Genomic DNA, 27,299 nt, shown 5'->3' with positions numbered 1-27,299 from the left:
TGGAAACTATTATCCACAACTGTCATAAAAATAAGAAATGAAACAAAATGACAGAAGTATATTGAAAGCTTCTTAGGGGGAGTTCAGACAGAAGACGTTGTTGAAAATCAAGCTAGACGCTACGCAACAAATAGAACACAGTGCAGGCGTATTTTTAACACTAAAAACGCGGCGCTCATGCGCGAGACGCTGAAAAACAGCTAGCGCGGTTCAACGGTCAAAGACGTCCGTGTAGCGCATGTTTACGTAGGGAAACAATGGAAAAACAGCGCGAACGGAAGCAAAAACGTGTTCACTGTGAACGACCCCTTACACTTTTTATAGGAAATACCGTATTTATTTATTTATTTTCTGAAACTATGGTTATGTTTAAAGGTATATTCCGTGTGTAATACAAGTTAATCTCATATATATATATATATATATATATATATATATATATATATATATATATATATATATATATATATATATATATGGATTACAGTGAGAGACTTGCAATGGAAGTGAATGGGGCCAATCTGTAAGCGTTAAAATACTCACTGTTTCTAAAGTATAGCCATAAGACATAAACAATTTGCGTGTTAACATGATTTTAGTGTGATAAAATCGCTTACTAATCTTTTCTGTGTAAAGAGCCAATTTTACAACTTCGTTGTCATGACGATGTAATGCCCGAGGTCTGGTATCTGTATAATCCTGTATATAGGCTATTTATAGAACGGGTGAAGTACTGATAGTGTATACTGTAACCTACTTTCCACTGGGACCATTAGTGTCCTCAGTGTCCTCAGGGTTGGAAGCCAAACGTGGGGATAAATCCGATAGTGACCTACTGTACTATAGGGATGGGCGGATCGATACTAAAGTATCGATACTTCCGAAACTGATGTTGTATCAAAATTATCGATCTTCACACAAAAATTTCGATTCTAACTTTTTTTAATTATTTATTTATTTATTTATTTTAAACTAGGGATATTATTATTTGGTTACCATGACCATGAACAATAATCATAAGCTTCAAAGTGAAATAAAAAGGATTAGGCTATATTAGCAAATACTTGTGCAGGACGGGAACTATTTCTTCTTCCGCTCATTTTAACATGCATGCTGAAAGACACAAGCAGACAAGCGCTTGCGCCGCCACAAGGCTCGTACAGAGGGATCAATGATCAGTAGAGGTAAGGATAGAAAATCAGAGAAACAGCTTCTGGAGTAAATTCACGCTAAAATAACAACATATCTAAAGGTGAAATTTCTTCTTTCTTATAATTGTTTGTAATTGTTGTTAATTAATTTAAAAAAAATACTTAGCCATGGTTTTACTACAGTAATATTGTAGTAACCATGGTTAATTGTGTGGTAACTATGGTTTAACTAAATACCATAGTTAAACTATAGTTACTGCAGTAAAACCATGGTTAATTTTTGTAAGGGTAAGCAAAACAGAAGTCTAATAATCTTCTGTTTAGGCTCACAAATGAAAAATAAATAAATAAATAAATAATAATAATGACTTGAATTATGACTAAAAAGAATATTTTAAATTATCCATTTTATCCCAAGAAATCGCAAAAAAATAAAAATTAAAAAATTAATAAAAATTAATAGAAGTATCGGTACTGGTATCGGTATCGACGATATTGGACTTGAAATTATTGGTATCAGATCGAAAAGAAAATAAGTGGTATCGCCCATCCTATCCGGTGGTGCAGCAGTCCCCTGAAAGGGAGCCACGAGGTGGACACATTTACCATTTACCATACAAGTTTACCGTAAACTCAATCACAGCAAGTCCATTCAGGCCTGATAATGTAGTACAACACATATGGCATCAAATAAAACTGTGTGAGCAACCGCTTAAGAAAGTGGAAGAAAATTGTCTTGCTGAATTTTTGCAGATTCTTTCCCAATAAAAACCACTGGGAGAAAATAAGGCTTATATTAGAATAATTGCTTAAATATCAAGCATATTCATGCTTTATTATGTAATTTTGGCTTTCACTGTACAATAAAATACATTGACAGAAACTAATCGAGTGACAAGCAGCCCACCCTTGTTGTAATTTCATGAATTACACCACATCTGTGGTCATGCAGCATCAGGACAAGGAATTACACCAATCCCATGCTTGTCTCTTAGATTAGTGGTGGGTCTGCGCCTTGGTGGTCCATTACCACAAGCAACAGAGTAGTCAAAATTAAAATAGATTCAAACAACAGAGATTGCTTAACAGCATTGTCACGGGGACAATATTTAAATGTGAAGAACCTTCTAAAAGTAATAACGCCCCAGGCTACAGACTATATTGTTATACATGTTTAACTGCTTTTCTTCTCTGACAAATAAAAGTGCAACTGCACAAGCGCTTTAATAAAATTCTACTTTATTGTAAAATTATAATTGAAACGGTAGCATTTTAACACAGTTTTCAATATATAGAAACAATGTTCTGTACTTTAAGGGATGGATTACAATACTTATACAGCCTCACACAGAATACCAAATGGCCCACACAGCAGAATAATTAGAACATTTACCAAAAACAGTTGTTTCTGGATATTCACTGAAATGAGAAATATGAAAATCTTAGGAGTGTTGATTTTTTCTGTTCATCCCCTCAGCCCTTCTGAGTGACTTAAAGGGATAGTTCACTCAAAAATGAAAATTCTCTCAAAATCATTTACTTACCCTAATGCCATCCCAGATGTATGACTTTCTTTCTTCTCCTGAACACAAATGAAGATTTTTAAAAGAATATCTCAGCTCTGTCGGTCCTTTCAATGCAAGTGAATGGTGACCAGAAATCTGAAGGTCCAAAAAGCAGATAAAAGCAGCATAAAAGTAATTCATATGTCTTCAGTGGTTAAATTCATATCTCCAAAAGCTGTTTGATAAGTGTGGGTGAGAAACAGATCAATATTTAAGTCCATTTTTAATATAAATCTCCACTTTCACATCTGAAAGTCACATGTTGCACCGGTTTGTGAAAGTGGAGATTTATAGTGAATATATTTTGTGTGAACTATCTCTTTAATAATGGGTTGTGTTAAAGGTAGGTTTAATGTTGACACAACACACCTCACTTTAGAATCAGAATCAGCTTTATTGCCAAGTATTCTTACACATACAAGGAATTGTCTTGGTGACAGGAGCTTCCAGTACACAACAATACAAAAACTTTAGTTATTAAAGCTGCAGGTTGATCATTCCACTGAGTAGGCAATGCAGTGGGACAGCAATGTGTCACAAACCAGTAGCAATAAGCTTATTTTTTCATCATAAAAATAATGTGATTGCTCCTTGTTCTGTTGTGTTTCTTCACAACATGCTGTATCTACCATAGATTCATGATTGTTATTGGTGGAGACAACTTGTCCTCATCACGTGGACAGGTCTGGAGAAGGGGGCATTTCCAATAGGCCTATTCAGATTAGTGGTCATTAAATATGTGCCTTTTAATTACTGATTTTTTACATTTGATATTTGGTTCCCCTCAGTGTTGAATATTTGGTTAGATCATATTGAATGACCGCATTTTAATATGCATAACATAATCTGAAATCACTAGACTTTTATGGCACTTAAACTAAAAACATTTTACAAATGACATATAAAATATCAAAAATGCATTACTATGAAGATTTCAAAACAACATTTCAAAGGCAAATGAGGGCACCATTACTTTAAATATATTCAAATTGGGAGGTTCATCTAAAGCTGTGCGTCCCAATTATCAGGTTGTAAATGTCCCATAGGGGCCTTTGATGCACTAACTTAAAAATGTAAACAAATTCTAGATGTCAGGCAAGGATAACAGAATGTAAATAAATGAGTATGCGCTCTACCGCTGATATCCCTTAGAGGGAACCTTGCCCAAAAAGAGTTGAAATACATGCTTGATAATTAAATTTCTCAGTCCAGGAGGGGGTAGTACTGTTCTGTTATAACTTCCCTGGCATTTCACTCAACCTCTCTCTCTTCTCTTCCTGCAGAGAGCAGATTTGTAGATGGCCTTGCATCAGATGCTTTGAAAGACCTTCAGATGCTATCCACTTTGAGACTATAAACTGGCAGAGACCACAGAGTATTCTGATTGTATTGACTGGAGACTTGTATCTCCACTTACACTGATTAAAGTCCCAACAACACTCTCACACATCAACTGCAAAAAGATTTTAAAGATTCTCATGACTAAGCAGTATATATACTGTAGAATGACATAGATACAATGCCCTTTTACATTATCTTTAATGGCATCATCTAAAAATGTCATATAAGTCATTGAATCCAGCCCTACCCGAACAGACGATTCCCTTGCAACTTTCAAGAAATCTCTACTGTGAACACTTAAATAATTCCTGTTCATAACGCTTTCTGTAACATACATATATACTGTACATTCATAAACTATTCTTTCACAATTGCCTCACTGTCTCTCAGTTTCATCTCTGCTCAAGCCTGTTCTTCTCTGAGCAATTTTAGAACTTTGCAGAACTTCTCATGTCTCAATATGATGAACTGCATTTTACTGACTAATATAACAATGTTTGCTGTGTGTTAATTGGGCCTACACATTGAAGTTTAATGTAGACTATCTGTGAATTTAGGAGAGAAGTGGAGAGAAAAACAGTGTAATAATAGTATAAGCTTAAATGATTATATTGCTGGTGATAGACACTTCATGTCTCTGTTGCACCAATTTTCATATGTACTTTCAAATGCAGTGTTATTCTTTCCTCAGCTGCATGATATTTGCTGCTTGTCCTCACTAGGAGGTCTCTACTTGTTTTTTATATTTTGAAATATTCAGAAGAAGTGTCTGACTATGTTTTGAATACAAAGACTATCATGAAAACCCATGGGGATTTATTTAATGTGCTTTAGTGTGGAATGTGTTAAATGTAATGGAAGACAAAGACAACAATTTCCAGTAAATAACTATGACACTTCAAATTTGTGAAAACTGCATGAATAAAATCAAGGATAAAATTATTTTCTGTGGGAAAACAAACCATAAAAAAGAATTTTATTCCATTTCAAAAGTATCTCCAGAGAAAGTAGGTCATCTTCCCATGTTTGTTTAACCATAACAAGAGAGTCTATGCATCAATAAAGCACAAAGGAAAATATTAATTCAAGATATTTTGATATCATAATGCCCAATCCATTTACATGTTTTTTATTTAGCTCAATTTACCACTCAATAACTTGATAAACAACCTAAAATAAAAAAATAAAAAAATGTTTAAAGAATGGTGTAAGAAGATATTCTGATACTGCCTTGTGAATATATTTATGCCCAACAACATACAATTCTTAAAGGGATAGTTCACCCAAAAATGAAAATTCTCTCATCATTTACTCACCTTCATGCCATCCCATATGTGTATTACTTTCTTTCTTCAGCAGAACACAAAGATTTTTAGAAGAATATTTCAGCTCTGTAGGTCCATACAGTGCATGTGAATGGTGGCCAGATTTTTGTAGCTCCAACAATCACATAAGGGAAACACAAAAGCAATCCATACGACTCCAGTGGTTAAAACCATATTAGAATCAGAATCAGAATGAGCTTTATTGCCAAGTATGCTTCCAAATATAAGGAACTTTTCTTGGTGCCAGAAGCTTCCAGTGCACAAACAATACAACAACAAGCAGAGAAAATAAAATTAAAAACAGAATTAAAATAAAGAGCGAATAGAAATATAAGTATATATTGAAATACACAATAAGACAAAAATATACATATAGTATGTACAAATACAAATCTGTTATATACAGTGCAAGGGAATGTAATGCAGAAGAGATAGGATGTGTTAAATAATATAATTGACTAGGCTGTGTCTTGCACGTAATTATAGTATAGTTTTGACTGTTCATGAGATGGATAGCCTTAGGGGAAAAACTGTTCTTGTGCCTGACGGTTCTGGTGCTCAGTGCTCTGTAGCGTCGGCCAGAAGGCAACAGTTCAAAAGGTAGTGGGCTGGGTGAGTGGTGTCCAGAGTGATTTTCCCAGCCTTCTCACTCTGGAAGTGTACAGTTCTTGAAGGGAGGGCAAGGGGCAACCAATAATCCGCTCAGCAGTCCGAACTGTCCTTTGTAGTCTTCTGATGTCCGATTTCATAGCTGCACCAACCCAGACAGTTATTGAAGTGCAGAGGACAGACTCGATGACTGATGAGTAGAACTGGATTAGCAGCGCCTGTGGCAGTTTGAACTTCCTCAACTGGCAAAGGAAGTACAACTTCTGCTGGGCCTTTTTCACAATGGAATCAATGTGTGTCTCCCACTTCAGGTCCTGTAAGATGGTAGTGCCCAGGAACCTGATTGACTCCACTGCTGCGACAGTGCTGTTTAGAATGGTGAGCATGGTCAGTGTTGGGTTGTTCCTTCTAAAGTCAACAATCATCTCCACTGTTTTGAGCGTGTTGAGCTCCAGGTTGTTATGACTGCACCAGTGAGCTGTTCAACCTCCCTTCTGTATGCAGACTCATGGTCATCAGAAGTGATATAATAGGTGTGGGTGAGAAACAGAACAATATTTAAGTCATTTTGAAATCTTCACTTTCACTTTCAGATGTGAAAGTAAAACTAAACAGGCGCCACATGTGACTTTCAGATGTAAAAGTGAAAGAGAAAGTAGATATTTAGGTAAAAAAAAGGACTTACATTTTTATCTGCTTCTCACCCACACCTTACAGATTGCTTCTGAAGATACAAATTTAACTACTGAAATCATATGGATTACTTGATTTTTTGGAGCTACAAAGGTCTGGTCACCATTCACTTGCATTGTATGTACCTACAGAGCTGAGATATTCTTCTTAAAATCTTTGTTTGTGTTCTGCATAAGAAAGAAAGTCATACACATCTGGGGTGGCATAAGGGTAAATGATGAGGTTTTTCATTTTTGGGGCGAACTATCCCTTTAAGAGTTATAGCACAATTTGAACTATAAACAAGTGTGCAGCAGTATTTTTTATTTTTTATTTTTTTTACACAGCACATGTTACCTGACAAACTTGCTGGCAATTGATGTATTGTTATTTCTACATTCCTAAAAGGTTGTGCTGTTGAATTGCTGTTGATCCAGAAGATGTGCTTCTTAGAGAGAAACGTGTACACAGTTGGTTTCTTGGGATCACCACATCCTCTTGACCCTGAGACCACTCCAACAATGTTTTTCTTACATTCCAGTGGTCTACCGGAATATCCCTGAAAAAAGAAAAAGAAAAAAAAAGTCCCTCTTCTTTTAGACAGTTGAAAAGCATTTCAAAGGGTTTGCAACCAGTTATAGATCAAAGACAAAAATATGACATACCAAACAAGTGCCTCTCTTTTCCAGCTTGTTTCCTGCACACAGCATGTCTTTCGTGATCAGAGGACCATGGCTGTAGTAACAGTTGCACAGGTCCCTGTCTATGACTGACACCTCTAACATTTGCAGTTTGTCAGAAGGTTCCATTACTTTTGAATTAGTAGTCCCCCAACCTGTCACAACACATTTAGTTCCAGGTGGGATGTCTTGTTCCTTTTTAGGGATTTATTAGATAGAGTTTCACTTTCACACTTTTGTTTAGCTACAGAAGTAAAGACAATGTTATAGCCTAATGCAGGAAACACAAGAAATGGCGCACCCTTTTCTGAAGTGTTTTTTTTTTTATTTTTATTTATTATTATTTATTTATATATTTTTTAATAAGCATTATCTTAAATTGTTACTCAATAAGCATCTTGCCCTCTCAAAATTATTTGCACAAGTTGACAAATTTTGCCTCTATACAGTATCTAAACTATATCACAAACCCATTCCATATAGAACCTTTTAAGGGGTTCCAAACATGGCATCATAACATTCAGTTTTTGCTTTGTTTTTATGTTCAGTTTTTGTTTTATTGCCAGAGCATTTCATGGAATTGTGAATTAAAAAGTTTATGTAGATACTATATCACTAGAAGAAACAGATATTTCTAAAATTGTGGAAAAAGGCTTTTTTGTAAACAGAACCTTTTGAGTTCTTTGGAGTTGAGTAAAGAACAGCAGCACATTAAATTATCTTTACCTTAATGAGCATGATGTCATCTTGTTTAGTTTTTACACTGAATGTTCTAGGGTGCACATAACTGAGGATGCCGTCACGCTTAGCGCCTTGTTTGAATTTTTTTAGGGACAGGGTTTCCATCAGAACTGTCACAGATTCTCTAGGTTCACTGAAGAAGATGGAAATTAATTTAAATATATTGAGGTGCAGATACTCTACAATGACCACCTTATAGGAAGTAAAGTAATTATTAAAAAGTAATTAAGAATTAATTAAGTAATTGTTATGTATATGCTCTGACCTAAAGATTATATTCTCCTGGATACTCAGGAGAGCTTGTAATATTACATAATTCTCAGTATTATGCTACACATACATTGAGTATTAAAAGTTGCTGAATGTATGTTATCAAAGTTGTTGCCTTACTTGGTCTTGAATCAGGATTCCCCCACATGTATGGCGCTGGTCCTTCTGAATGGACACCATCCATGGTGGTTGTTTTTTGACTTCTTTTCCTCCAACAATAGACACATCAGAGCAAGCTGGAAGAAGACAGGAAAAAGGCGGTCACATACTGTATTAAACAGTGCACTTTTAAATCAAACTCTGTGACAGATAAATTACCATTATGTGCCAAACACAACCAATTTTCGGTAAACATCCATCTTGCTGACTGTTCTCTAAGAAAAAGGAAATGTGCTGCCTCAGACATCAAACAAAGTAAAGTGTAAGGGCAAAGAGAAAGTAACTGTTGTCTGATGCACTCATGTGAAGGAATTTTGGTTATTGTGTGGTCACAATGCAGAATCTAAAGGTGTGTACATGTGGGTGCACAATGTGATGCATGCAGTGTGATGCATCTTACTGTATGTAGTAAGTATAGCATCTGTGGTTGTTTATTGCCAGAACATAATTTTGACCCATAACTCAGTTTATGTAGACAGAAAGGCACTTACACTGGAAATCTATAATGCAACCTGTATACTTTTGTACAATAAACAATTTTGTAACACTTTACAATAAGGTTGTACTCATTAATTAATTAATTACTGTTGGTCGTGACTTGATTTATTGTGTAAATTTCTGGATTCTAAAGCAAAACCAGTTAAAAATAAATGCTGTAAATAGAGCAAAGTTTGTATTTAAGCTGAAATATTCCTTTAAGAGTACATAAAGCCACATTAACATAAATAGAAGAAACCAGGGTCTCTTTGCATATTATTTTATTAGTTTACTTTCCAAAGTGTTCCACCCCTATTAAAATGAGAATCAGAGAGTTTCTTTGTGACATATGAGTTCACACACATACGTTGAAAAACAAGTCTTATCAGGGGACATGTACCCCCTCGCTGAAATTGACTGATGTGAAGCTAAAGCAACTATCAGTAGTTTTTCACACCTTTAAGCGAAGCAGAATGTTCAAAGCAGAACACGACTGCAGTCCCCAGTCATGCTAACCTTATAAATGTTTGAGTCACAGTTGGAGGCTTGACTGAAGGCTCAGAGGTTTTGTTGAGCTTCATGTCATGACAGGGAGAAAAAAAAAGGATCTATACATTTTTTTTTTTTTTTATCCTACTTTTATGCATTAAAGGGCATTTGAATTTGAGTTACAACACTTGCAAATGGGAACATATAACCTTTTTGAGATGAATACATTTAAAAAAAAAATTTAAATTGATGATGTTGTGAAAAATTTCAGAACTACTGAAACAGAAACTGACTGCCAGTGGTAAATCAATTATCAGTGACTTAATGTTTCTAAAAGAAACAGATACATTCACCCCCTGGAAGAAAACAATAAATCAGCACTAACCTGAGGTATCTAGCAGTCATTTTGTTTAAAGGAATATTCTGTGTTCAATAAAAGTTAAGCTCAATCGACACCATTTGTAGCTAAATGTTAAATACCACAAAAATACATTTTTGACTTGCCCCTACATTTCTTTAAAAAAGCAAAAATCTGGGTTACAGTGAGGCACTTACAACGTAAGTGAATGGGGCGAATCTGTAAATGTTAAAATACTCGTTTCAAAGGTATAGCCACAAGATGTAAGCAATATGCATGTTGACCTGTTTTCTGTATAAAGCTATATCCAATTTTACAACTTTGTTGCCATGACAACATAATGCTGTAAACCATGTGATCTCACAAAAACAAGACTTCAAACTTAACAGCTCAAATAATACATGAGTTTTAACAGTTTTAACTTATAAAATTATAAGTTTAACATTTAACGTTTGTGCCTTTTAAACCCTTTAAAAACTGGCCCCATTCACTTCCATTGTAAGTGAATCACAGTAACCTTGATTTTTGTCAAGGAACAAGTCTAAATTAATTTGAGTGGTAATCAACATTATGCCACAAATGCTGTCAATTGAGTTTAACTTGAACCTGAAATATTCAATGTAGGCAATGAATGAGGCAATCAACTGAGTAGATCTTTGGAAAATTGAATCTTTCTTTCATCACAGGAAACTAAGCACATATCCTCATCAGTCTAAAACTTTGTCGTCTTGGAACAAACACACATTGGCACAATCTTCCATATGATGCCCAGATGTGTGATCATATTCGTAAACAGCTTTTGACATCTGATGATTACCACTGAAAGATGTTAGCTAAGATATCCAACAAAATACCACCATCATGACAAACAGAAAGACCACAACAGTATTTGAAGTTAAAAAGTTGAATGCCTTTCTTCTTGCTTTAAGTTAACATTTTTAGTGGTACTGAAATCCAACCACTGCCTGTTATATTGCAATAATTTGCTGTGTTGATGTGCTGTATAACTAACAGCTAATATATCTGACATTCTTAAAGTCTGCATGTGTGTTTGTAATTAAATTAGACTTTTTAGACAAAAGAGATTTGGAGGAGAAGAGTGGTGACAGGGACAAAGAAAAAATAATGCAAAGATTATAAAATAAATCTGGCACTTCTTTAATTGGGTGTAATTACAGCCACGGCCCACACCTGCCACGGCCAACAAGCCGACGCCTGCCACGGCCAACGAGCCGACACCTGCCACGGCCAACAAGCCGACGCCCATGCCTGACACGGCCAACGAGCCAACGCTCACGCCTGACTTATCAATAAGAGAGTTCTCCCACTTCTTCTCCACCATTGCCATCCACACTGGTTTTGATGATGATACCCTGAAATCCATCTAATGAATCGGACTAACAACATGCCGGTGGAGGGAATTGCCAAAGACTGGAGATTGCACGTGGGAGGAATATGTGAGGCTAATCTTAGAGACACTCGCTGCAGAGGATCCTCCTCTCTCAATCCCGGTTCCGGCTTCCGAGTCTTCCACACCTGAGTCCGCTCAACGCCATGTCACAGCCACACCTGAGTCCACTCCACGCCATGTCACAGCCACGTCTGAGTCTGCTCCATGCCATGTCACAGCCACGTCTGAGTCCGCTCCACACCATGTCACATCCACGTCTGAGTCATCTCCACACCATGTCACAGTCCAGCCTTCCACGACTCATTGCTCCAAGCATTCCGCGGCCCCGGTCTCAAGGCCCTTCACGGCCCTTGTCTTCAAGTCGAATTATCCGCCACTGATATCGATGCATAGGGCCATGAAGACCCTTCCCCACAAATTGTCAGTGCCCTTGCCTGCCACGGCCAACGAGCCGACGCCCACGCCTGACACGGCCAATAAGCTGACGGCCACGCCTGACACGGCCAACGAGCCGTCTCTCATGCCTAACACGGCCAACGAGCCGACACCCATGCCTGACACGGCCAACAAGCCAACACCCATGCCTGACACTGCCAACGTGCCCATGCCCACGCCTACCATGGCCAATGAGCTGACGGCGACACCTGCCACGGCCAATGAGCCGATGCCTGCCACGGCCAACGAGCCGACGCCTGCCACGGCCAACAAGCCAACGCCCACGCCTGACACGGCTAATGAGCCGCTGCCCACGCCTGACACGGCCAACGAGCTGACACCCATGCCTGCCACGGCCAACGAGCCGACGGCGACGCCTGCCACGGCCAACAAGCTGACTGCCATGCCTGACACGGCCAACGAGCCGTCTCCCACGCCTGACACGGCCAACGAGCCAACGCCCATGCCTGACACGGCCAACAAGCTGACGCCCATGCCTGACACGGCCAACAAGCCGACGCCTGTCATGGCCAATGAGCCGACGCTGACGCCTGCCGCGGCCAACGAGCCGACGCCGACGCCTGCCATGGCCAACAAGCCAACGCCTTCCTTCGGCCAACGAGCTGGAATCTTCTTCCGTTTCATAGCCAGTGTTGCCAGCCTCGTCCGTCCCAGAGCTAGCGTTGCCAGCCTCGTCCATCCCAGAGCCAGCGTTGCCAGCCTCGTCTGTCCTTGAGCCAGTGTTGCCAGCCTTGTCTGTCCCAGAGCCAACGTTGCCAGCCTCGTCCGTCCCAGAGACAGCATTGCCAGCCTCGTCCGTCCCAGAGCCTGCATTGCCGACGTCGGCCTCCTGGAGGAGGATGAGGAGAAAGGCTTTCGTTTCCAAGTCACAGAGGTCGTTTCCAAGTCTCAGCCCATGTTCATGACCACGGAGGTCATCTTTCGTTTCCAAGTCTCTGCCCATGTTCATGACCACAAAGGTTGTCTCTGAGTCCACCTAGATCCAGCTCTCGTGACTTCCTTCCTTACGTAACACAATGAGATATTTACAATAGAAGTGATTGGGGTACATTTTTGGAGGGTTTAAAGGCAGAAACTTGAAGCTTATTATTTTATAAAAGCACTAACATCTGTGCAATAAAAGTACAAAGAGTGCTGTTAATATACAGCAATGAAAATGTTGTGCATGTATCATGTGGGAATCAAATTGAAAGGGTCAAAATAATTGTCATGCCATGTAGCTAATTTTAACTTGGTCAGACTGAAGGTGTTCTCCAACTCACCCTGTGTTTCAACTTTTCCAAGTCTCTCCTAAAATGTATCAACATGGTAACAAGAATTTTTAATTTAACAAGCTACTAAAGCAAAAACATTTAGGTCTTTACTAAGCATCTTTCACATTAATAGCTCAGAGCATTCAAACAACAATATAGGCAAAGAAAGTGATAAAATATTTAGTACAAAATGCAATAATATTATTTAGAAGTTTTACATTTTTTTAAATTATTTTTTTCTCCCCCTTTTCTCCCCAATTTGAAATGCCCAATTGCCACCACTCTAGGTCCTCGTGGTGGCATAGTGACTCGAATCATCTGAGGACGAATCATCTGAGACCGTCAATCCACGCATCTTATCACATGCCTTGCTGAGTGCGTTACTGCGCAGACGTAGTGTGTGTGGAGGCTTCACGCTATTCTCCACGGCATCCACGCACAACACTCCATGTGCCCCACCGAGAGCGAGAACCACATTATAGCGACCACGAGGAGGTTACCCCATGTGACTCTACCCTCCCTAGCAACTGTTGCTTAGGAGACCTGGCTGGAATCACTCAGCACGCCCTGGATTCGAACTCGCGACTCCAGGGGTGGTAGTCAGCATCTTCACTCGCTGAGCTACCCGGGCCTGAAGTTTTTGATTATTAACAACCACTTGCATCATTTGTAGTATGTTGGACTGTTCTTTTAAATTGATTCTGATGTTTAAACTATCTTAGTTTAAACTAGATCAGAGAGGTAAATTTGTAATATTAATGCAAACATAGACTAGGGCTCTGCAGCTTCCCTGTCAGTATAGAAACACTATCTGTGGATGTGGGATCAAAACAATAAAACTGACAGAGGATCCGCAGGAGCTGTCACAATATTCAGGTTACATCACCAACCTGTCATAATATAACCTCTGGCAATAGTTATAGCCTTCATTAAAAGCTTAACTCTTGGCATCATCTGATAAGATGGATTTTAAAAGGTGGTTTCAGTGATGATGGAAGGTTATTCGAGGCAAATGATGAGACTCTAATCTCAAATAAACAGAATCTTAATTAGCTCACCTCAACATATCTATAAACTGGTTACACAGAAAAGTACACAGGGATCTGTGATTGTAAAGTGTTTTTCCAAGCATTCAAGTGTAGTTTATGCATTAATGTGAGGAAATTTCTACATGAACAATACTTTTACATCACTCAGTCTCAATCTTGTTTAATGTTAATTTCAACATACACTAATACATTTTTAAAATTTCAAATTGTATGTTATTGATTACATTAGTCAATGTATTCTGAACTAACTTGAACTACCAATGAACAATTGCAATTTTATAAATTAAAATTAACCAAGATTGAAAAATGCTTGTGAAAGATTTATGTTCGTGGGCAATGGAGGAGTCAGGAGACAGCGAACAGTTTGGGGGTGAGCATTTATTTCCTCCTCACTCATATAAAACAAAAGAAACACAGCTCTCAGTGGCCAACTTAAACAGTGTCCTTTAACAGTCTTTAATAATATTTTTTAAACATTTATTTGCTGCTGGTCATTCGGCCACCAGCTCTCTTGCCACGCTCTCTCCCACTCCGACGCTCTGGCATGCCTTATCAGGATTCCCTCCGCCATCACTAAAATGAGAGACAGGTGTTAGAGTAATTACAGCCCAGGTGACGAGCCTTGCCGCTTTCCCTCTCCCGCAGACAGACACATTACCACGCCCCCCCATGCCACGTACCCCCACCGCTGACTCAGGCCAGGGCAAAATCAGCCACAATCATCCGTGCCCCCGGCCTGTGGATCACCTCGAATTTAAAGGGCTGAAGAGCCAAATACCAAAAGGTGATCCGCGCGTTAGTATCCTTCATGCGATGGAGCCATTGCAGAGGAGCGTGATCAGAACAGAGGGTGAAGGCCCACCCCAGCAGGTAGTAGTGGAGGGTAAGAACAGCCTACTTAATCGCAAGACACTCCTTCTCGATGGTACTGTACTTTGTCTCCCTGAAGGAGAGCTTGCGACTAATAAACAGCACTGGCCGTTCCTCCCCTCCCACCTCCTGCGAGAGCACCGCCCCCAGCCCCCTGTAAGATGCATCCATCTGCAAAATAAAGGGAAGAGAGAAGTCAGGTGCATGTAACAGCGGCCCCCCACAAAGTGTGGACTTTACCTTAAGGAAAGCCTGTCGGCATGACTCTGTCCACTGGACCGTGGCCGGGTCTCTGAACAAACCGAGCAGAAGCGCCACGAATTGGTGTAATCTGAATGGTGTGGAAAAAGCCGTTTTTTTCTCAGGATATTGGAGTTAGAGGGATCTGCCAGTAACCCGTTGTTAAGTCCAGAGTTGAGTCAAATTGAGCCGCTCCCAACTGATCGAGTAACTCATCAATTGGCGGCATTGGGTAAGCTTCAAATTTGGACACCGCGTTCACTTTCCGGTAGTCAAAATTGAACCGGACTGAGCCGTCACTCTTCAGTACCAGAACTACCGGGCTGGCCTAATCACTGTGCGACTCTTGTATTACGCCCATTTCAAACATTGCCTCCAATTTTTCCTGAACGATCCTTTTCTTGTGTTCAGGAAGATGATAGGGGCGGCAACGAACCACCACCCCCGGGGTGGTCTCAATATGGTTCTCTATAAGGTTTGTGTGACCGGGAAGGGGTGAAAACACGTCCACAAATTCTGCTTGCAACCGGGCAATGTCTGTAAGCTGCGGTGATCTCCACAGGGGACCGGGGTGAATGAATTTGGTTTGGGAGTCACCTCCGGCCCGAGCTTCACCCTCTCCGGAACTACTGTCACCAAGGCTACAGGTACCGCCTCCCTCCATGGTTTGAGACGGTTGAGGTGGTAAATTTGATGTGCCCCTCCCCTATCTGTTCGCCTAACCTCATAATCGAGATCTCCAACTCGTCGTGTGACCTCAAAGGGTTCTTACCACTTGGCGAGTAATTTGGAGCTTGAAGTGGGCAGCAATTAGCACTTTATCTCCCTGTGCTAATTTGCATAGTCGAGTGCCCCTGTTGTGTAGTCGGTGTTGGCGTTCTTGCACTTGGAGCAAATTCTCCTGTGTTACCTGCCCCAAAGTGTGGAGTTTTGCTCTAAGGTCAAGAACGTATTGAATTTGTTTTTTGCTATTCCAAGGTCTTTCCTCCCAACCCTCCCGTATGACGTCGAGCACACTGTGCGGCTGACGCCCATACAATAGCTCAAAGGGGGAGTCATCCTCAAACATCAGAGGTTCGAGCCACTTATCCCATTTTTTAGCATCTTCGTTTACGAACTTATGAATCATGTTTTTCAAGGTCTTATTAAATCATTCGACCAACCCGTCGGTTTGCAGGTGATAAACACTGGTGTGAAACGATTTAATGCCTAATAATTCATACAGTTTGCGTAGTGTACGTGACATGAATGCTGTGCCTTGATCAGTTAGGATTTCCTTTGGAATCCCCACTCGGGAGATAATTTTGAAGAGTGCCTCTGCAACACTACATGCTGAGATGTTGCATAGAGGCACTGCTTCCGGATATCGCGATGCATAATCCACCAGAACTAATACAAAGCGATGGACGTATGCCCTCCATTCTAATGGCCCGAAGAGGTCCATGTCAATTCTCTCAAAGGGGACCTCGATCAATGGCAGAAGGCGCAATGGTGCTTTTGTGGTGGCTGGTGGGTTCACCAACTGGGCAGGAGGGAAGGGAGGGGGGAGAAGAGTGACACACAGGGGGTGGAGAAAGAGCAGAGAGAAGAGGGGATAAGAAGAAAAAACACTGTATCGCTGCCTCCTGGAAACGCAGCCATGTAGTCCTCTGCCAGCTGGACGGCCTCTTCCAGCAAAGATCGACAACCTCCATAGCGCCGCGGGTTCCCTCTGCCAGCAACCATTTCCGGCAGGCATTCCGGAGCTGTTGGGCAAAAGCAAACGGGCGGCCGTGCCTCCCAAAGCTCAGGGATCTAAAGAGCTGCCGACTCTGCTCGGGGCTACGACTCACCCGTTGCTGGATGGCCTTCTTTAAGAGTTGGTAGTCAAGGAGGCTGGTGGCGGGAAGATGTTGTGCTGCAAGCTGCACCTCCTCGGAGAGTAGGGGCCATAAGCGGGCCACCCACTGGTCAGGAGGGCACTTCCATACCTATGCCGTCTTCTCGAATAAATCTAAGAAGGCCTCCGGGTCATCATTCGGTCCCATCTTCATCAGGGCCGTGGTTGGGGTGGGCTCCTGGGAGGTCACAGCGCCAGCCCCCTCTCTGGCGATCAGGCTCCGGAGCACCTGCTGGTCCTCCCCTTGTGCCTGGAGCAGGACTTGGAAACACTGTTCCTGCCTCAGGCATAAGTCCATGAGGGCTTGATGTTGATTTTGCTGGATGCTGACGAGGGTTTTGAAGACTTCACACAGTGGTGTTCTCCTCCAAAGCCGGGTTTTTGGCACCACTGTGAAAGATTTACGTTCGTGGGCAATGGAGGAGTCAGAAGACAGCGAACAGTTTGGGGGTGAGTATTATTTCCTCCTCACTCACATAAAACAAAAGAAACACGGCTCTCAGTGGCCAACTTAAGCAGCGTCCTTTAACAGTCTTTAATAATATTTTTTAAACAGTTATTTGCTGCTTGTTATTCGGCCACCAGCTCTCTTGCCACTCTCTCCTCCCACTCCAACACTCTGGCGTGCCTTATCAGGTCTCCCTCCACCATCACTATAATGAGAGTAAGGTGGTAGAGTAATTACAGCCCAGGTGATGAGCCTTACAGCTTTCCCTCTCCCGCAGACAGACACATGACCGCATGCCACAATGCTGTTTACAAATATTGTTCTTTGTTAGGTCATGATACATAATGCATTTACTGATGTTAACTAGAACCTTATTGTAAAGTGTTACCAATGAATAAATGAATGAATCAGTTTGTTGCAACAGATAATTGATTAGTAACTGATCACACAGAATTCTGCTTGTATGTACGTAGTTATACACTCTTACATACAGTATAGTAGCCTTACCCTTACATATTAGCACCCTTGAGACAAAATATAAATTCCTTTTTAAGAGACTCTATTACAAAGAATTATTATAATTATAAATGAAAATAAAAGTGTAAAGTCCCAGTCCCAGTTTTAATCGGACATTAGGTAATGTGGTAGTCATCAGATCAATGTCTAGTCATCCAGTCATAAACTGTAAGGGATTTCTAATCCCTCGAAACTGTAAGATACATTGCTAGCATGTTCCACTATTCAGATGCATGAATGCAAACACTCCCTTTAGTACACTATTGCTTATCTACAGCGGTGGCTCATGCTTTCTGGCTTATTAAATTGGCTGCAATTGCTTGGATTGTATGTCTGAACAAACAGACAACTTCAAATAAATGCCCTTGAAACAAACCATGTGGACTCTTTTTCATCAAGGAATTATTGTATTTAAAAAGGCTAAATCAAACACCTCAAACACCTTTGGTGTATTTATTCATGTGTACGGAAATCCGAGAGACTCTATCTAATTCATGCCTTAGGAAAGATAGCCTTTACTTGAGAGGCTATTCTCAAGATCTCTCAAAAGCAATGAAATATTATTATTATCGTTGAAGAGGAGTGTGTGATTTCTGTGTCTCTATTGGCACCAAACGGATGTGCAAATATGCAGAAGTCAGAGACATGAATGATATTGTGTCAAACCTTCTATGGAACTATACACTCTAGAAATTATTGATTTCAAATGTTCTTTTCTATAACACAGAACAAGAAAGGTGTAGGAAATTAAGTTAAGACAGAAAATTGTAAACAGACACACAGCAACAATTCCCACTCCACACCTCCATAAACCTCCTTACAAGACAATGCTTTCTGACGTGTAATTATTTTGTATTTCACAATCAGCTCAGACCTGTCTAAAATTTGCATAAAGTCAGCATGAGGAATAGGTTACAAATGAAATGACATACACTGACAGAGTAGCATGAAGTATCACACTTCACAAGAAACTGATTTTTTTCAGCAGTTTAGTGCATTAGATTTACACACTCCGGACATACTGCTTGTTGTACAAAAACATTTAGAGACCACAGAATTCAATAGCCACTAATGCAGATCCAGCAATGCCCTTGTACAATATATTTCACATTGGAATTTGTTTCCTTGAAGGAATGTGAAATATTCAGATGAGACAAAACACTCCTTTTTGACAATAACGTAACAAGATTAAATTTGTATATTTACCCTACATGTCAGGCCATCACTTGCTGAGACAGGTACAAAACTGAATCACACATGTGCTTGAAGGAATTTAGCGATGAGAAAATATCTTGACACAGCATATGAGGGGATTATGCGGTAAAATACAAAAATGTGCCAACAGTATGTTTCCAATAGGAATCTGTTTCTTTCCCAAGGCATACACAAACAGCCAATGCCTTCAGCATGTTTACAATTATTTGTTGCACCAAAACCTACTTGATGAGTTCCACAACTTTTAAAGGAACCAGATGGTCTTATATATGGCCTTGAAATCATACACATACAGTGATCCAGTTCAACATAAAAAATTATTATCTATCAGATTATTATACACTGTAAATACCACATGGAATTGCTTGACGAGTTTACTTTTCTTTCCTGTGTTTACATATTTCCTATTGAAACAGTATGTTTGGGCATATTGGGGGGCTCGTCCATTTTTAAAAGGCAGAGGCTATTTGTATTCCTAATTAAATACAAACATACAGTATCACTGCAGTGTGTTTATTGTATTTATTTAGAGTCCCACAGGCACCCTACACCAACTCCTAACCCTAAACCTAACCTTATCATACAAAAATGTACCATGGTTTTACTAACCATAGTATCACCATGGTGTTTTGTAAAAAAAAAAAAAAGAAAAGAAAAAAAAAGAAATTACAGTAACCACAAAATGAAATATGGTTACTATATTAACACCATATTACTGTAGTAACAGCATGGTTAATTGCATTAAAACTATGGTTTCCACCAAAAAACCTGGTTACTACAATATTACTATAGTAAAAACATGGTTAATTTCTCGGATCAAACTTTTCTCTCAACTCCCCGACCGTCACAGTGACCAAATCACTGTGAGGCAATCAATCTTTATTTTAATTTTATTTATTATTATAAGTACTATTACAGGAAATATTAAGAGTGGAAACAGGATGGGGAAAAAGTGGGACAGAAGGGGAAATCAAACCCGGGTCGTCCACATGAAAAAAGCATTTTCACACCGTCTTTACACTCTATGGCATTACAGCAACATTTAAGGATGCATTTTGTCTTAAATTTGTGTTTCCACAAGACCAGGGGTTCTCAACGGGGCAATCAAAAGATGCCAGGGGGCGCTGAGAGCAACTTAGTAGAGAGGGGGGCGTTAGGTTACAAATGGGGGCATTTATCAGACAAATCTATTGTCAAGTTTGAGAAAAAGGGGAGAAAATAATAATAATAAAAAAAATAAAAATAAAAAAAGCCAATAGGCATTAGTTACGTCACAGCCAGGAATGATGATTTGCTACTTGCTGATTGTTTCAAAGGAGAGGGACATTCTCAGCTGGAGAGCATTTGCCTGGACAAAATCTGTGTAGTGCAATATGAGTCATCAGTATTTTTGGCCCGTGTTTCCGGAAGAGAAAAACTGTATAATTAATGTGTATATGCCTGCAAAAAGATAATTCTGTAGTGCACTACCATATAGATGGCCTTTTATGGGGTCTTTAACTCAACTTTTCCCATTATACACAGTGTTTTCTCAGCCTAAAAAAATGTCAGTGATTACAATTTTATAGTAACTTTAAGAACACAATGACTGAGGTTGCAGTTAAGGCATTATTGGCTGTAAGAAAAGGACTTATTAACATAGGACACTCTTTCATACAGCATGCCACTCTGTTTTCTCCACACTCCATTTGAGCTTGTCATGTTGAATTAAATATTCAGCTGCAGATGTTCCATCTGTCTTGTATGCAGTGACATAAGGCAGTCTTCTTAAGACTCACACCTGAACTGGCTGACCTAGGTTTGAACTCATAAAGCTAGAGGAACACATGCTTGTGTTCCGCTTTGAAAACATGAGGTGAGCCTGCATGTGTGAAAGTACAGTAGCATCCAAACTGTGATGCTTTGCAGGAGCCCTCAAAAATGCAAGGACTGAAGAATGCTTTGAGAGAGCAGGACTGTTATGTTCAATCCTGAATTGAACAAATACTGTACATTGTCTGGATACTGTAGATGAATAATCAATATAAATACAAAAAATAAGATGCTCTGGAGGCTTTCTGGTTGACTGCTGGGCTTCTACATTATATATTTCCAGTCAGATTAAGAGAAGTCCTGCCAAGACAAATGTTTGTGGATTGCTTGAGTGATCTGTTCAAATTCTGTATTGATTAAACAGTATCATAGGAGGTTTTTCAGGATTTCTTTTGGCCTTCATTTAATATTGAATAATGCTTCCAGATTAAGGGTATAAACAGAATATTTTGTCTGACCTTAAAATGCTACCTTATTAGAGAAATAAAGCCAAAGACTAAGCCTGCAAATCTCTAGTTCTACAAATAACGTACCTGTTACAACATGGTTGTTCAGGTTATTGACCTACAGTACTAGTGGTCAACTGACTTGAGTTTTTTAATGGCCGATGCCGATATCCAGAGAGTAGGGTGGCCGATATATCACACAATTTAATATAGCAAATAACATAAAAACAATATTGCTAAAAAAAATCTGTTCGAACATTATGAGAGCTGTGGTGCAGTTGGTTGTGCACATGCTCTCAACATGAGTTGTAGGCTCATGGAGACCCCGGTTTGAGGGGATTTGGTGCTAGCCATGAGCTAAGAATACATACATTAGACAGTCTTTTTGTTATTTATATGTTATTTTCTAAAACACATTTTACATGTTGTTTCAAAAACAACCCCATGTATGGTATTTTCTACAACCAGATCCGAGTTTAAAACCGACTGCACCCAAGGGCTTCATTAGTCTTTTTTGTTTTCTCATCACAAGCTGATGATGAAGATTTTGAGAGGAGCAGAGTTCACTTCATTAGATCTGGCATGTTACAGATGCTTATGTGCAAAAACAAGCCTCAAGCAATCTCACTAAAAAATATTTGAATTATTTTGTAGCAGAGGGCAGCATTATAAAACATTTAATGGTGTCTGGTGGTCCGAACCAAGCTGGATCTTATGTCAAACAGATATTCTTTAGCAAGGTTAGACATGCTTCAGTCTGTGTAATACAATAGAATATGTTATCATATAAGAACATAAATATGTTGTTGTTTTTTAATAAATTTGTCTGTAGGTGCTGTAGGCCTAAACTGATTTAGAAGAAGAAACCTGGAATTGCACATTGAGCAATGCACGATCATTTTCAGCTGTTCTTCTTGAGATAATTGACACTGGTTTCACAGGTTGCACCTCTAAATCATATTGAAAGGTATTTGTTTTTGTATTTTCTAAAAATGAAAACACTTTATATGCAAATCTGTGTCTTTTCTGTGCTCAGGAGGTATTACAGTGCATCCAAAGGTGCTTCAACAAAGTATTGAGCAAAGGCTGTGAAAACTTATGTACATGTACAAAATGTGTGTTTTTTATTTTTAATAAATTTGCAAAGATTTCAAACAAACTTCTTTCACGTTGTCATTATGGGGTATTGTTTGTAGAATTTTGAGGAAAATAATGAATTTAATCCATTTAGGAATAAGGCTGTAACAACAAAATGTGGAAAAAATGAAGCGCTGTGAATACTTTCCGGATGCACTGTAGCTATGGGGGCTAGTTGTCACACTTTTTATTCTTGTGAATATTTCTCAGGGTACCTTTATTTTTTGATAGTCAATTTCTGTATAGAAAGGGTTAGTTTACCTGAAAATGATCTCATCATTCACTCACCCTCATGCCAACTAAGATGTAAATGTAGTACATAAAAGTAATCCATAAGACTCCAGTGGAAAATCCAGGTTTTCTGAAGCGATCCTGTTGGCTTTTGGTGAGAACAGACTAAAATGTAACTCCTTTTTCACTATACATCTTGACAGCAGTCTCCTTGGCGATCATGATTTCAAGCTCAATTACAATTCCTATAGCACCATCTAGCACTCTGAGTGGCCTCTACAGCAACATCAATGGCTATTATAAAATCAACACACCCATGGCCATCACTTGGCTCATAAACAGAGACAGAGAGAAGGAAAAAAGGCCTACTGTCTGTGGCCTAACTACTCCTGAACACCAAAGGGGTCCCATCTGGACTATTTTGAAATATTTTTGTATACAATCATGTACTACACAGATGTCTTTGACTGTTGTCATCTCTCTGGTATGCTTTTAAAAGACGTGGTGTCAAGTTTCAACTCTGAAAAGATGCGTTTCATCAGCTGCTGTGGCTCCTGTTGTTTTGCTGCTTAAACTGCTCAACAAACTGTTCATTCACATATCAGCGCTATTTTTAATTGTTGGTGTATTTAAACACGTACTAGATGGATGTCTTTGACCATTTTTATTTGTTCCTGGCAATGTGCACCTCAGTGCAAGATGTTAAACTGGATATGTCTTGTGAAGCAGTCATAAAACGAAGGAATTGTCACTGAAGGATATGGGGCAGTTAAAAACACTATTGGACCCAATCAAAAACATAAGTAAACAGTTCAATGCATTAATATTTATAATGCCATGATTGTTTATGATGCCGACACGCTGTCTACACCGGGTGCAACAGCTTGAGGTTGTCTACACCGGGGCGCGCCAACACGAAATTTCTGAAACGTTTTTTTTGTGTCGTTGGCAGTAGTAGCGCCAGCACAAAATGGAACGGGACACCTGTTTGTTTTTATTTTTTATTTTTACCCAATTTGGAATGCCCAATTCCCAATGCACTTTTAAGTCCTTGCGGTTGCGTAGTGATTCGCCTCAATCCAGGTGGCGGAGGATGAATCCCAGCTGCCTCTGTGTCTGAGACCACCAACCCACGCATCTTCTCATGTGGCTTGTTGAGCGTGTTGCCACAGAGACATAGCGTGTGTGGAGGTTTCATGCCATCCACTGTGGCATCCATGCTCAACTCACCACGTGCCCCACTGAGAACCACATTATAGCGACCACGAGGAGGTTACCCCATATGACTCTACCCTCCCTAGCAACTGGGCCAATTTGGTTGCTTAGGAGACCTGGCTGGAGTCACTCAGCACACCCTGGGATTCGAACAAGCAAACTACAGAGGTGGTAGCCAGCGTATTTTACCACTGAGCTACCCAGGCCCCCAGTAGACAGCATCATTGATTATAGCGTCCGGTGTAGACAGGGTGTGAGTGTTAACAGTTGTGCTTGAGATGAATAATGAAATATATTCGGATGCAATGTGTTGGATGTGCGTTATGTGTAAACCATGAAATGTAAATTTCTAATGTTTTGGTGCTTGTTTATTCTCTTCCGATTGAGTTTCAAAAATGACTGAATTTGAGGGACTGCACACTTTTAGCCAGTCATAACAGTGGGCGTTTACATTGAAGTTTAAAGGAGGAGCTGAGGCAAAAATCCAGCTTTTCAGAAAGATGTTCAGAGACAGGGTGGAAAATTATCATATATTACAAAACTATGACTGTTTTGGTGAAAAAAAACAAAAACTTTACTAACATTATCAGTGGACCTCAGGGAAGATAATGAAATTATAAAAAAAGAGCATTCCATGACCCCTTTAAATAAAATTCTAAAGTTATCTAAATTAAAGTTTAAGATATACTACAGCCAAACACTGTGAAACTTACACATTTCTACAATAGATTTAACAGTTGAGAGCACCACACCACTGTTTAAACACAGGGTGCATCATTTGCTTTGGCTGCGTAAAACGCGTCATCTAATCCATTATAAAAACTCTACGAGGTGTCAGTGCACATGAAGCTATCCATGGACAACAGATCTGTCCCACACATATTATTTCAATGCCGTAAAATCGCCCACTGATATATCGATTTCTTTATACTGAGACCCTGGGTCTTCAATATCACTGTTGCAATGGGTGCGCAAATACCCTTTTGTCCAAGGACAACTATGGCAGTGAACAGATGAGAAGTTAGACTGGTAAAACTCGCGATTGCCGTAGTTATCTGCGAGCTCTGTGCTTGGTACCACATATGACCAAAATGGAAAGATTACACTGAAAAATTGAGATGCAGAAGACTTCTAAAATGCAAGACGAGCGCACTGAGTACGCGTCTGGAACTCTCCCGTTATCAAGTGAGTACAACGCGAGCTTCGTGCTTAACAGGACCAATCTTTCGTGGAGTGACTTGCAGGATCTCGTTGATTTGGATAAACCCGATTTTGTGGGGGACGGATCCGCGGTGCTGAGAATAATCATCTCCGTCATTTACTCGGTCGTGTGCGCTCTGGGTTTAATTGGAAACATCCTCGTCCTGTATCTCATGAAGTCCAAACAAGCATGGAAGAAGTCTTCCATCAACCTCTTTGTGACCAGTTTGGCCGTGACTGACTTTCAGTTTGTTTTGACACTTCCATTTTGGGCTGTGGAGAATGCAATGGATTTCACTTGGCTGTTTGGTAAGGCGATGTGTAAGATAGTTTCTTATGTCACAGCCACAAACATGTACGCCAGCGTGTTTTTCCTGACAGCTATGAGTGTGGCGAGATACTGCTCTGTGGCTTCGGCGTTAAAAAGTAGGAGACGCCGGTGGCGTTTCTCCGCGCGATGGATGAGTATCATCATATGGATAGCGGCGGTCGGTGCCGCCCTGCCAAACGCGATATTTTCAACGACCGCCACGGTGTCGAACGAGGAACTGTGTCTCGTGAAATTTCCCGACCGGAGCGGAGACGCGCAGTTTTGGTTGGGTTTATACCACGCGCAAAAAGTACTGTTGGGGTTTCTTATCCCCCTCGGAATAATCACTATCTGTTACCTGCTCCTTTTGCGCTTTATAACCAACAAAAACATAAACACGTCCAGCGCAAAGAGACGGTCCAAAGTGACCAAATCTGTGACAATAGTTGTTTTGTCCTTTTTCCTCTGCTGGTTGCCGAATCAGGCGTTAACCGCGTGGGGAATTTTAATAAAACTCAATGTTGTCCACTTTAGTTACGAGTATTACACCACACAGGTGTTTATTTTCCCAGTGACCGTCTGTTTAGCACATTCCAACAGCTGCCTCAATCCTATTCTGTACTGTTTGATGAGGAGGGAATTCAGAAAGGCGTTGAAAAAGCTGTTTTGGCAAATTACTTCGCCGTCTGTGACGAATATGAAACCGTTTACCGCCTCCACGAAGCCCGAGCAAGATGAGCACGGTCACGCGCTGGTTCCGCTAAGTCCCGCGGAGCCCGCGCTTATTTTCTATCCTCCAGGGGTTGTCATGTACAGCGGCAGAAACGACCTGCTGCCCAACAGCACATAACTTCATCACATACGGGCAAAATAATTATTTTAAGGGGCCGTTCACACCGAACGCATCTTTGCGTCCATCTGCGCGTGGAGTGTTTATTTTTTTATTTTATTTTATTTTTATTTTTTTCTATGTAAACAAGAGCTAGACTGACGTCTTTGACATTTGCGTCGCGTCTCCAACAGGAGCGCAGCGTTGTTTGTGTCAGGTTAAAAAGAACGTCAGCTTTTAAAGCGCGTCTCGAAACACCTGCATGTTATATTCGTGGCGCAGCATTTTGTTTATTTTTTATTTATTATTTAGCGCATGAACGCGTTCGGTCTGAATGGTCGACAACACTTTTAGAAATGTCAACGAATAGAAATGTAAATCAGACATCCACAAAACACAATATGTGGATGCATATTTGTTTGTTAAAACATGCCAAAAATGCTTATTTGGTTCATAGAAATATTAACTTGGAAAATGTGTTTTCTATTCACCTACAAATTTACATGGTAGATATGAATTTTTGGGCAAAGAAAACCAATAAAGATCAAGTGGATCATTAGAATGTGTTTTGTCATTATAAATGTAAACTGTGATTAAACTGTGTAAATGTAGTCAGTTATTTTGTTTGATTTTACTGGTTTGTCCTGGTTTGTCTTCAGACTGGAAAAAAATGAACAACTTGCATAAAGATGTTTGTCCCAATTATTTCTAAATAAATATATAAAATAATTACAAGCCGAAATGCTTTCCTTTGTACAGCTCTCTTCCAACAGTCATTAATTATTAGGCTACCACTGAAATTATATAAACTGATAAATTTAGGCTAAATCTTTTCATTTCTTTCTCTACATAAGTGGGTTTTGATAAAGGACATGATAATACACATCCCCTTAAAAAAACAATTCACCACTCCATAACAGATTGGTGAATCTGCACAAAACAAAA

General features: G+C 39.9%; 1 protein-coding gene and 1 long non-coding RNA gene across 3 annotated transcripts; one reads left to right on the top strand and one right to left on the bottom strand.

Moving 5' to 3' along the window:
* Positions 1–3,259: 3,259 nt before the first annotated feature.
* Positions 3,260–8,768, bottom strand: LOC127428895 (uncharacterized). 2 transcript variants are annotated; one of them, XR_007895201.1, is made up of 6 exons: positions 8,673–8,768; positions 8,475–8,590; positions 8,070–8,217; positions 7,329–7,498; positions 7,021–7,222; positions 3,260–6,851 (listed from the first exon to the last, which is right to left on the bottom strand). It is a non-coding gene; the product is annotated as an uncharacterized LOC127428895 (long non-coding RNA). The 2 variants fall into 2 exon arrangements; XR_007895200.1 differs by having other exon boundaries at positions 3,260–7,222.
* A 16,110-nt stretch (positions 8,769–24,878) lies between these two features.
* Positions 24,879–27,066, top strand: LOC127428882 (relaxin-3 receptor 1-like). The gene has a single exon (XM_051677545.1). It carries the CDS (start codon positions 25,134–25,136, stop codon positions 26,373–26,375), a length of 1,242 nt encoding a protein of 413 aa, XP_051533505.1. The 5' UTR covers positions 24,879–25,133; the 3' UTR covers positions 26,376–27,066.
* The last annotated feature ends 233 nt before the right edge of the window (positions 27,067–27,299 follow it).

Source organism: Myxocyprinus asiaticus, chromosome 38 (genome assembly GCF_019703515.2).
Source record: "Myxocyprinus asiaticus isolate MX2 ecotype Aquarium Trade chromosome 38, UBuf_Myxa_2, whole genome shotgun sequence".
In the NCBI taxonomy this organism is placed as follows: domain Eukaryota; kingdom Metazoa; phylum Chordata; class Actinopteri; order Cypriniformes; family Catostomidae; genus Myxocyprinus; species Myxocyprinus asiaticus.
Note: the sequence above shows the minus strand (reverse complement) of the source record. Positions and strands in the feature narration are given on the sequence as shown.